Source organism: Ctenocephalides felis, unplaced genomic scaffold (genome assembly GCF_003426905.1).
Source record: "Ctenocephalides felis isolate EL2017-DRISC unplaced genomic scaffold, ASM342690v1 CF-g0.4_SCAFFOLD_01170, whole genome shotgun sequence".
Taxonomy (NCBI): domain Eukaryota; kingdom Metazoa; phylum Arthropoda; class Insecta; order Siphonaptera; family Pulicidae; genus Ctenocephalides; species Ctenocephalides felis.
This window is the reverse complement of record NW_020537324.1, coordinates 83,107,524-83,119,077: the sequence shown is the minus strand read 5'-3', so window position 1 is coordinate 83,119,077 and position 11,554 is coordinate 83,107,524. Positions and strand designations below refer to the sequence as shown.

General features: G+C 29.3%; 4 protein-coding genes across 4 annotated transcripts in view; 2 read left to right on the top strand and 2 right to left on the bottom strand.

The window, feature by feature from the left end:
* Nucleotides 1-963: 963 nt before the first annotated feature.
* Nucleotides 964-4,955, top strand: LOC113365725 (major facilitator superfamily domain-containing protein 12-like). The gene is made up of 5 exons (XM_026607251.1): nucleotides 964-1,125; nucleotides 2,365-2,476; nucleotides 2,547-2,696; nucleotides 2,765-2,874; nucleotides 4,540-4,955. Exons 1-3 carry the CDS (start codon nucleotides 1,024-1,026, stop codon nucleotides 2,678-2,680), a joined length of 348 nt encoding a protein of 115 aa, XP_026463036.1. The 5' UTR covers nucleotides 964-1,023; the 3' UTR covers nucleotides 2,681-2,696; nucleotides 2,765-2,874; nucleotides 4,540-4,955.
* A 231-nt stretch (nucleotides 4,956-5,186) lies between these two features.
* On the bottom strand, nucleotides 5,187-6,314 carry LOC113367805 (tubulin polyglutamylase complex subunit 2-like). Its single transcript, XM_026609385.1, has 6 exons — nucleotides 6,292-6,314; nucleotides 6,195-6,235; nucleotides 5,967-6,134; nucleotides 5,732-5,898; nucleotides 5,447-5,647; nucleotides 5,187-5,336 (listed from the first exon to the last, which is right to left on the bottom strand). Exons 1-6 carry the CDS (start codon nucleotides 6,312-6,314, stop codon nucleotides 5,187-5,189), a joined length of 750 nt encoding a protein of 249 aa, XP_026465170.1.
* A 43-nt stretch (nucleotides 6,315-6,357) lies between these two features.
* On the top strand, nucleotides 6,358-7,093 carry LOC113365724 (NADH dehydrogenase [ubiquinone] 1 alpha subcomplex subunit 5-like). Its single transcript, XM_026607250.1, has 3 exons — nucleotides 6,358-6,476; nucleotides 6,556-6,717; nucleotides 6,785-7,093. The coding sequence occupies exons 1-3, from the start codon at nucleotides 6,453-6,455 to the stop codon at nucleotides 6,959-6,961; spliced, it is 363 nt and encodes a 120-aa protein (XP_026463035.1). The 5' UTR covers nucleotides 6,358-6,452; the 3' UTR covers nucleotides 6,962-7,093.
* Nucleotides 7,094-7,107: 14 nt separating this feature from the next.
* Nucleotides 7,108-11,554, bottom strand: part of LOC113367804 (serine/threonine-protein kinase greatwall-like) — a 56,307-nt gene continuing 51,860 nt past the window's right edge. The window contains 13 exon segments of the mRNA XM_026609384.1: nucleotides 7,108-7,308; nucleotides 7,374-7,586; nucleotides 7,647-7,771; nucleotides 7,848-8,053; nucleotides 8,118-8,340; nucleotides 9,160-9,387; nucleotides 9,493-9,615; nucleotides 9,683-9,909; nucleotides 9,977-10,371; nucleotides 10,430-10,658; nucleotides 10,723-10,860; nucleotides 10,920-11,030; nucleotides 11,100-11,221. Of these exon segments, the coding sequence (XP_026465169.1) occupies nucleotides 7,262-7,308; nucleotides 7,374-7,586; nucleotides 7,647-7,771; nucleotides 7,848-8,053; nucleotides 8,118-8,340; nucleotides 9,160-9,387; nucleotides 9,493-9,615; nucleotides 9,683-9,909; nucleotides 9,977-10,371; nucleotides 10,430-10,658; nucleotides 10,723-10,860; nucleotides 10,920-11,030; nucleotides 11,100-11,221 (2,387 nt within the window). The 3' untranslated portion in view covers nucleotides 7,108-7,261.

The window sequence follows — 11,554 nt, the reverse complement described above, 5'->3', positions numbered from 1 at the left end:
GATTTGCTGGAACTTTCTCTGCCACAATTAAATATTCGAGCAAACAAAATTAATTATCAATAGTTATTGATTGATTATTATTAACATTGATTGATGATTTTTACCAATATGTTTTAAATATGTTCAAAAAGATCATTATAATCACTACATATTTATTTATTCAGTAACGATCTTATCACTCAAAAAACTTGAAAATGTTTACATTAAGAAGAGATGCCGTGAATGAATCCAACTGAGGATATATTTCTTACGAGTAGAATATCGCAAATGAAATATATACATTTTTAAACTGAATTGTAAATTTAAAATTTATATTTAAGTATAAAATTTTGTATATTTTTGAAAATTTTGAAAAAAAAATTCTGGAAATTTTGAAATTTGTTTGAACCTTGCAAGTGAACTTTAAAAATTAAAGATCTTGGTACGGAACCCAAAAAAATTGTAACAAAATTTATACTTATCATTAAAATCTCTATAAAATACCTGTTAATTTATAGTCTAATGGTCATTTTTGTCCGCCAAATGTCTTTTTTTTCACTTTCGAAACTGCTAGACCTGCATTCCCAAAAACTTCACAAGTTCTTCATTTCGTCAATACAAGTAAAATGTTTTTTGAACCATGCAAATCGGACGTTCCGTTCTCTCAAAAAATCAATTACCATTTTAGGCACCTTTTGCCCCGTATCTCTAAAACGACTAGACCTGCCTTTGCCAAAAACTAATCAGCACGTCTCCTTATCTATACGAATCGAATGTGTTTTGAATTATTTAAATCGGTTGATCCGTGTTCCCGAAATCGTCGACGAAAATTTGTATATTCTCACACACATACACCCATTTTTTCTAATGTTCAGAAACCTTTGAAACGTAAAGATATGAAAACATGTTTATTTTCGATTTTTTTTTGCGATTACTCTAACTCAATTATTATTATTACAGGTTGCAGGAATGTACATGTGCACCAGACTGTTTGTAAATCTGACACAAGTGTTTACACCATTGTATCTGCATGAGACTTTGGAAATGTCGGCTGGTCAATTAGCCTTAATTCCTTTGGTTATGTTTATAAGTAGTCTTGTAACATCACCGTTGATACAACCAATTAATAAGTGTTTGGGAAGAAAGGTAATAATAATAATAATAATAATAAACTACTAAAAGAAAGCAAAATTAATTATTATATTTAACTTCCCGAAGGAGAAGTTTGTTTTCATAAAAAAATCCGATTCGCTAATTTTATGTTTCTCCTGACGTTTCAAGGCATTCTAAATCGAATGAGACCAAATTTAAGGAAAAAGTATGTGTGTGTGTGTGGTGTGTGTGCGTGTGCACGAACTGATTTTTTGCCGTAAATCGCCGTTTTCTCAAAAACGACTGGACCGATTTCAAAAATTTAAAAGCCATTCGATGTATCTCGATGAGGACTATTGTTTGTCAGTTTTGTGCGAAGATCGGCCAAGCCGTTTCTTCGTAAATGCAGAGAGAAGTGAAAAGTTTTCGTCCACGTTTTAGCCCGCAGTTCTGATCGATTTTGAAAATTCAAAAATCGTTCGAAAGATATTGGTTGGGAATCGACCTGATTAGTTTTTGGTAGAGATCGGCCGGGCCGTTTTCTTGTAATAAAGTTTTAAAAAAAAAATTTTTGACGATTTTTATGATTATTTTTTTGACGGTAGATACCATAGTCTTCTATACCATACTAAAATATTACGGCCCTACGACAACTAGTTCAGCTTTAAAAAATCGTCAAAGTTTGCAAAAATTGATATCGTTTTTTTGGGCATTGTCAAAATTAGACCTTTGATCGACGTTTTCTCAAAAACGTCTGAACCGATTTCAGAAGTTTAAAAGCCATTTGATGTATCGGTGAGGACTATCGTTTGTCAGTTTTTTGTGCGACGATCTGTCAAGCCGTTTCTTTATAATTTGAAAAAAAGTGTTAAACTTTTCGTCCACATTTAGCTCATCCTACCGAACCGATTTTAAAAAATCAAAAACTGTTCGAAAGATGTTAGTTGGGAATGATACTGATTACTTTTAGGGAAAATCTAATTTACCGAGCCGTTTTCCTGGTAATTAACTGTTGAAAAAAAAATTTAAGCCGATTTTCATGAAACTTTTTTTGGCGATATACATCATGGTCTTATAGAACTTACTGAAATATTACGGCCTTACGACAAGTGTTTAATTTTAAAAATTCGTCAAACTTTGCTAAAATTATTATCGTTTTTTTTTAAAGTAGGATTGATGAAGTATATTATTTACACATTTTTTTTTTGATTAAGTCGATTATTTACACATATCGGGAAGTTCATGTAACTTGCCTCAAGGCTAAATACCAAACCAACTAGTTTTATATTTCAGTTGGCTTATGGGATCGGAGCAGTGTTAGGAATATCCGCTTGTATATGGGCCAGATTCGGCAACGGCGAGTTTTACATCACGTATTTAATATATGTCGTAGCAGTATTATTTGGTATGTTGAAATTTAAATATAATATTAATCCAAATGTCCAAAATATTAATTTATCATCTATCTTTTTCAGGTGCTGCTGGTTCAATTCTTTTAGTGACAAGTTTAGGAGTTACTGGCGATTTTATAGGCAAAGACACCGATAGCGGTGCATTAGTTTATGGGCTGATGAGTTTTACTGATAAACTTTCAACGGATTGGCTGTGATTGTGATACAAAATTTGTAAGTAGAAAAATAATAAAAAAGAAACATTTATTTGATATAAATTGATTGTTGATTTTTTTTTTCAGGGAAAGCAAATTTACTGGAGTGACATTCTACCGTGACGTCCTTACATACGTTTGTGGAAGCTCGGCTTTGCTTGGTGTTGTCTTTTTAGCGTTTTTCAAACACGGAAACGGTAAATTTACACACAAATACTAATCTATATCAATTCATGTATACAGGGTGTCCCAGAACTCAACGTCAAGCCGAAATGGTGTTATAGTATTGGCTGTAACTGTCCTGAAAAAACCTAGAAATTATTTTTATCTTATGTTGTTTGGGAGTTATGAACTCTGGAGTTTATTCTGGAGCTTTGGTGGAATTATGACCATTTATTTGGGTTATTGTGGGTAATTTTTATTGTTGTTCATTTAAAACTTTGGAACCGTAATCATGAATAACATTTCTAGGACCAGAGAAAAAAAATTGACCAAATTGCTCCAAGTTTTCCAAAACTAAAACTTTCTGTTGAGCTATGAATTTAAAATTAGGTTAAAGGTAAATTAGGTCGATTTTGAGAGAATATAATAGAAAAAATGTACACTTTGACAAACTTGTCAAAACACTTTAGCACATTTTTTTCAGAGGAGGAATTCTCAAAGTCAACTGATTTAAAAAAATTAAATTTATGGTTCAACAAGAAGTCTTAATTCTTGAAAACTTGAAGCAATTGTTATTATTTTTTATTATGGTCTTATGTAAACATGTTATTTACAATTACGTATCTAAAGTTAATAAACATTAACCACAATAACCAAAAAACTCATAATTATTCATAATAATTCATTAACTCATTAATCATATTTTTTTCTCATTTTTTTTTATTGTTACTAATAATACTGTCACACCCTTTCAAATTGACATTGAATTCTGGGACACCCTGTATATGAAATTAAAGTTGACACTCCAGTCTGTATTTTGGTTTGTCCTTTTTTTCGTAACAAATGTAAAATTGCGGCCGACAGCCGTTGAGTTCTGGGACACCCAAAAAAAAAAAAAATATATATATATATATATATATATATATATATAGTATTAGAGTTTTTAGAAATTTATTTCAAATCCATACGTTTCGGCTAGCATCTTAGCCTTCATTCAGTGCAATCGATATAATTATAAAAATTAAAACTGAATAAATAATATGTAACAATAATAATAATTTAAAAAAAAACACAGTTATGTGTCCTAATATGTTTTTATCCGTTTAAGAAACAAAATTCTGTTTTCATTATTATTATTATTGTTTTTCTATGAAATTTCTTACATGTTATTTATTTAGTGTTAATTTTTATAGTTATGTGTATGTGTGCCCTGAATTATTTAATAAATTACTATATTTCTTTTCAGACAAAAAAAATCTCATAAAAAACAGTAAGTTTTCCAGTTGTTTAATCTCAACGTTTCGGAAAAAGATTTGTTCCATCATCAGGCTTTATTCTGCGAAAATTTGGTCCACATTATTGTTTGAAAAGCACTAGTATAAAATTGATATTTGTTGAGAAAAACGAAGTAAAAATCGTTTCCATTATTTGTTAAAGATTTCTATGTTAAGATTTTTTAACGCTATTTATTAAGTGCATATATCAAATAAGATATCAATTTTGTACTAGTCAAACAAGGATATGGACCAAATTTTCGCAGAATAAAGCCTGATGATGAAACAAATCTTTTTCCGAAACGTCGAAATTAAACAACTAAAAAACTCTATTTTTTTAGATTTAATAGAAAGAAACACGCATATATATACATTATATATATTATATATTATATATATATATATATATAATTTTTTTTTTCCCAGGTACTCCCCCATATGAAAGCCTCCTCGACAGCAGAACAAACATCAATGAAGAAATAACATCAAACGAAAACCGGCAAATAAATAACGCATCACAAAACGCTCCCCGAGAAGTTTTATAATATTTCTATTACTTTTTAGTGATATTTTTGTATCTAAAATTTATATTTTCACATAGAACTCAATTTCTGTGCCTTTGATGACCACAAAGTGGTCTAAAATGGATATACATATTTGTGATATGGTTTTAAATCAACAGACCAAAAGATATTACGAAATTATTTTATCACACTTTTGGCCGGTGTACATAATAATAATAATAATTTTATAAATGACATAAATAATAGTTAGGATATAATTTTAGCTGAATTTTAATAATGTTGATAATCTCAAATATTATAGTTAAATATATTTTTATAGCTAACATGCACAAATAATTAATATTCCATCACATAAGTGATTAGTATTTGAATTTGCTTTAAGCATTCAAACATTTCCGAATGATCTGTGATTCAAACTTGCAATAGATTTAAATATTATGTAAACATACTATTGATTTATTAATACAGTTTAGATTTTGCAAAACACACATGAGTTTTTATTATAAATAAATAAATAAAAACTTACATTGATCCACTACTAACAATTTTTCAATTAGTTCTGAATGTCGGTTTGCTGACTCTTGGTTTTGGTTTGAAAATACTTTCATCGATTATATTTTCTGTTACATCAGGAGCAGGTATGACCACGTGACCAGGTTCAGGTAGCAGCAAGTGTGGAGCAATCAGCATAAACAATTGCTGCAAAATATAATAATTATAATATAATAACTATATATTAGTTATTCAGAATATATAAATTAATAATATTATAATCGATTTTTAACTTAATGTCTCAAAAGAGCCCTTACCTCTGCCCATGGTAGCATTCCTTGTTTCGAAAAACACAATTGCCACTGTGGTAAACCCAGATGAGCAATACTCATTCGAAGATACTGCGAGAAAGAATTTGCCAATAACGTCCACTGCTGTTTGTTGTTGTTGTGCTCGGATGGCAAATCCAGTAACCAGAATTTAGGAGTTTTTTCAGACTCTTCATATATCATCAACACCTAAACAAATAAAATTATAAAAAACACCAACATAAACACATACATGTTTATCTATGCATAAACACATCTTTTATCCAAGTTTACCTTGGCAAGATTATCAATGTTATCAAACTCTATTATCCTGGACTTTTGTCCAATCCTCGGGGCATCTTCAACTGGATTTTGCTCCAACTCGTCTTTTAAAGTAGATAATTGTACAAATTCGGTGATGGAACGTATATGCATATACCCAACCTCTCGCAAGTCTTGAGCTGTAACAAAAATCGTTTCTGTATAAAATCAATATCATTTTATATAATACATAAATAATGTAGCTTACGTGAGTACTCATAGCTCCAGACTAATTTCAATCCATCAGTCGACAAGTAGAATTCTTTTAAATCTTGAGGCAAAATGCAGCAATGTCTTTGCTCCCAGGAATTTAATAACAAACGTTCACATGCTTGTTTTTTGTAAATTATTACATTTCTTATACGAGGAACATTTTCTAAAATCATGCTAAGTAAATTTTAAGCACGTGATAAAATAATTATGTTGTATATCTTACCCAAAACATTCGGCAAACCGAGTAATAAATTTTCATAAAAACTGTCTTCTATAGACATTTTAATACAAATTTTATATAACAATTATAAAACTTATACGATAAATTTAAAAGCACCGCCATTAGTTTACTTCTGTAACCATAGTTACTGTTGGTACCAGTGTTCACTTTTGACAGATAATTTCATAACCTAAAACTGCACATCTAATTCCTTTGACAAATTGCATAATAATATTATTAACGCAGAATCACTCATAAATCATGGCAAATATCGTGAGAAAAGCTGTACGTATATTTAAAATTAATAATGTGGCAGTTACTTTTATAATAGTAATAATTTAATTGTGTGTTTTTGATATTATAGACAACAGGTCTGACAGGTTTGGCAGTATCGCAAAATCCTCATCATACTTTGAGCGTTCTTTATGGCAAAATTTTAAGAACTTTGCAAAAAATGCCTGAGGAAGCCGCTTATAAAAAATATACTGAAAGTATCATCACAGAACGAGCAGCAATTGTACAAAATGTAAGCCCCATAATAAAACTTATTAACAACATAAATAGATATAATTGATTATTGTTTTATCCTCTAGACTCCTGATATAGCCGCAATTGAAGAAAAAATTGGTTGTGGTCAAGTCGAAGAGCTGATTGTACAAGCTGAAAACGAATTAACTTTATCCCGCAAAATGTTAGCATGGAAACCGTGGGAGCCTTTGATGAAAGAAGCTCCAAAAAATCAATGGAAGTGGCCTGCTGGTGTAAACTAAGTATGATTTCGCAATATGTAGTTATCAAATAAAATATTTAACCATAACATAAACCATTGTGTGTTCATTATGAAATTAATATTTAATTAAAATTATAATTACAATTAGATACAAACAATAGTTCATTATATTATAATATTACCAGCATACAATATTTTTTTTAAGAATAATATAATAAATAGTATTTACACAATGTACAAAGTTATAATATAAAATACACAACTAAGTGCATTCTAGCAAAAAAAATGCATAATGCAGTAAAATAAGTTAGTATAGTAAAATTCATATTAAAATCTTAAATTACGAATCAAATTTGGACACGTTCAAATGTTGTAAAGTATTGCGAGCTGGAAATAATAAAAAACAAATTCATAAACTTTGAAAATCATGATAAAAACTAGTTTGTGCCTACCTTGAAAATAGCAAGTGTCCAAAGGGTTCTCCAGTTGTGGTATAAATGGTGGCTCTTCTGATAACTGATTCTCCCAATTCACATTTTGGAAATACTCGAATAGTTTGACTTCCTTGTAAGCAGGCCTTACCAGCGGATCCATTGTTAGTAAAGATTCCACAGCTTGTACTGCGTTATCTGATAAAGCTTCATCGCCTTCAGGCCATTCTATATCTGAAAATTAACACAAAAAAGTCTTAGTTGATGCCTTTGAAGTGTTATTGAGTTACATACTTCTGTTTAGTATGTTGTTAAATACAGCTTGGGGTGTTTCATCATTGAATGGTGTTATTCCTGTTAAAAATTCATACAAACATACACCAAGGGCCCACCAGTCTACTGCTGCACCATGACCTTGCCTAGAAATAAAATAAGATTTTCAAATTATGTATGTACTTTTATTTAGGCAGAATTATGTTATTTTTATTAACTAACCTTAACAATAACTCTGGTGCCAAATAATCCGGTGTACCTAATATTCGTTGATCAGTTGAACCAACACCTCTCCTAACAGATTTTGGTGTCCTGAATGGAGTCTGTGCTGCTTTTGGAGTCCTATGAGGAATTTCATTACTTGATGTTCGACCTGTTGTGACAGACTTAGTGTTTGTTGTCTGTATTGGCGAGATATTTGGATCATCCTACAAAATAACAATACTTTAAAATATTTCTTGAGTCAATGAAATCTATCCTTGTATCACTTACAGATATGTTATGTCCTTTAGGATATTCTAAAGTACTTGATAACATCTGTTTTGATTCAATGGGTATATCAAATCTTGTATTTTTGTGTCGAATCATACCAGCATAGTCTCTTTTTAACTCATTTTCGCTGTCTGAATTTGTAACTTCTGAATTTTTTGGAACCGGAGTTGAAAACATCACACCACCAGCTGGAGGTGCTGGAGAATCATCTTCTGATGAAGACCTAAAATAACCAAATGATAAGAATAATAGAAAACTAGTCGTATGCAAAAATTTACTTAATAACATTTGTTAATGATAAATCTAGGAAAGTTTTAATTGAATTGCAGACTATCTAAATGTTGATATTAAGAGCTAAAACTTTTGGAGATTTTTTTTTATTAATTTGAAAGCATTTGAGCTCCTGGGAGCAAAGAAAGTCAAAAATGGATTTATTAAGGACCACCATAATATATATGAAAATTTTAATCCTTTTTTATTTAATTTTTAGTGTTTTTTTTTTATTATTATTTCTATGACTGTTATTGTTAAAATACTTAATAGTTAGTTAACCAAAAACTTATATTTATAAACACTTAAAAAATTGTGAAACAAAATATTTTTTCATCAAAATACCTAAAATTTGTAAAAGAAAAAAACTTATATTATAAAAATACTTAACAATGATAATAAAAATGATAATGATAATATTATTATTATTATAATAATAATAATACAATAATATAAGACACTTAAATTTGTTAAAATATCATAAAATAACCTAAAATTTGTAAAATAAAATAATTATATTGTAAAAGTATTGTAAAGCTTATTAAAATACTTGCAACAAACGTTATATTTAAAAATAATTAAAATTTACTAAATATAAATAAGTTTAGAGTAAATAAACTAAATAATAAATAGGTAATAAAATAGCTAAGAATCAATTAAATTATATTAAACCTGTAAAATATTGACTTAAGCCTTATTATAATATTATTATACCGACGGCTTGTAAAATAAATAAATAAATAAATATGGCATATGTTTAAATTACCCTTACTTGATTTTCAGTACTCCTTTCAAAATAGTTCGTTTCTGTAAAGATTTTTGAATGCTTGAAGAAGATTGCATAACAATAGCCCGAGTAGCTTTTCGTTTCGGTGTTGAACTCTCAATATCCATCAAATCAATTTCTTGTGTCAATCCTGTATGACTTCCACTACGCTCTTCTGTTATATTTGCATCGGGTGGTGAGTTGAAAGGGCCACCACGTTTACGCTTAGCACGGCTAGAAAATAAATTGTAATGTAAATAAAATTATATATAATATATATATATATATATATATATATATATATATGTGTGTGTAGATATTATAAAAATGCATACACAAAAGATTCTGGTCTCTTGAATTGATCTAGATCTTGAAAATGAAGTCACAACATGTTCAGAAGTATCCTCTGATAAAGATTTTGACCGTGATCGTTCTGTTAATGCAGGAGAACCACAACGTGATCTAAAATAACAATATATGTAAATTGATTGATTGATTGAGATTTACAAATTATTTCTATTATACATACCGTTTGAAAAAATCTCTAGCACTGCTAATATTTTTTGATAATATTTCATCAGAACTTTCAATATCCAAATAATCACATTTATTTTTATTGCTGTTAGACATATTACTTATATTGCTAGAGTTTGATTTTATAAATTCATCATTAATTGTATAATTTCCTAATTTTGTACTTGCATTTTCTTTGTCAGTTGTGCAATTATTGCTTTGGCAAGTGTGATACGAATTGTCCTGTTTAGAATATAATATATATTACATAAACCAAGAGTTATGTGTGTAAAAATTACTTGAGACTTACTGTTTTATTTGTAGAAGAAGATACAGCATTTACATTGATTTCAGCACTATAAAATGGTGTAATGCCTGATAATCTACTGCTATTTGTGGAAACTATAGAAACATCCAATTGATCACACACAAAATCAGAACTGCTGCCTTTGCCTGTTCAAAATACATTAATTTTATTACATATTATATATTAAACACTATCAATTATCTACAAACCTTCTTTATTCAGGTTTTGTAAAAGATTAGTGGAAACAGAATTTCTTTCCTTACTGCTATGACCAGAACATCCACTTCGTCTATTTACTGAATTGCCAAAGCTCAAATGAGAAGTCAAAGACAACAATTGACCCGGAGTACGTGTGTTCAGCGTTGGAGTACCATTTACTAAATCTGCTATTTCCAAATCTACAACAATAGAATAATTAACACTTGTACAAATTAATATAATTCAAAACAAAAGTACCTCTGTGTAATTCAATTTTGCTCAAACCAAAGTCTGTCAATTTAACATGTCCTTTACCAGACAGTAACATATTGTCCGGCTTTAAGTCTCTGTGAACGATTGAATGTTCGTGCAAATACTGTAGAGCTAAAATAACTTCAACAATGTAAAAACGTGCTATAGGTTCTTCTAGATATCCGTAAACACTTAAAAGAGATTTCAAGTCACCACCTTCCATATATTCCATAACCTTAAGAAGTAAAAGACATATTTTTATGTTATGTTACTTAATACAATATCCAGTTATCATTTACCAAATATATTGATGAAACTGATTGCAAGGAATAGTAAAGCTGTACACAAAATGGACTTCTGGACAAAGCTAAACAATTTCTTTCAGTAACGACTTGTGAAACCATATTTTTGTTTATCATCTCAGACTTTTTCATAACCTGCACAATTATAAATAATTAGCTTGCATATTAAACCTCTATTTGTATAACTGTTGTACCTTTATTGCATATAATTGCTCAGGATTAGTTTTCTTGAAACCTAAAAACACTTTACCAAATGCTCCACGACTAATTGGTTTTACAATAAAGAAATCTTGAATTTCCGGAGGCTGGGAAAAAGATTTATCAAAATAAAAATAAACTTTATTTTATTATTATAAGTGTATTTTATTATTTACCTTAGCGTTGACCGTTTGATTCTTCGTTATGGTGTTGAGTTTGTTAAAAATACTTTCTTCGTCGCATATTTGCTCACGTTTTGGTGTAACCAGACTGCTCTCCATTTCAGACGAATTTATAACTACATCATCCATTTTCACAGATTATCATATGATAAAAATAAAGAAATAATTCACTTAATTCATAACGACTACTTTTGTATTGATAACCTCATTTTTGTGGTGACAGTTAGAAAATGAAAATGTTAAACATGTGCTTCAGAGTGTACTAACGTTGCACAAGGGGACAAGAATAAATTTAATTTTAATACTATGTTTTATTCAATAATATATGCAAATTAAAAAAGCTATAAAATATTACTCTCCACAAAATTAAAAATTCGTTCAGTATTTAAAATATATAAAGGCACTTTGACAGTTGCATCAAGAACTAACAACTGTCAAAAGTTGACAGT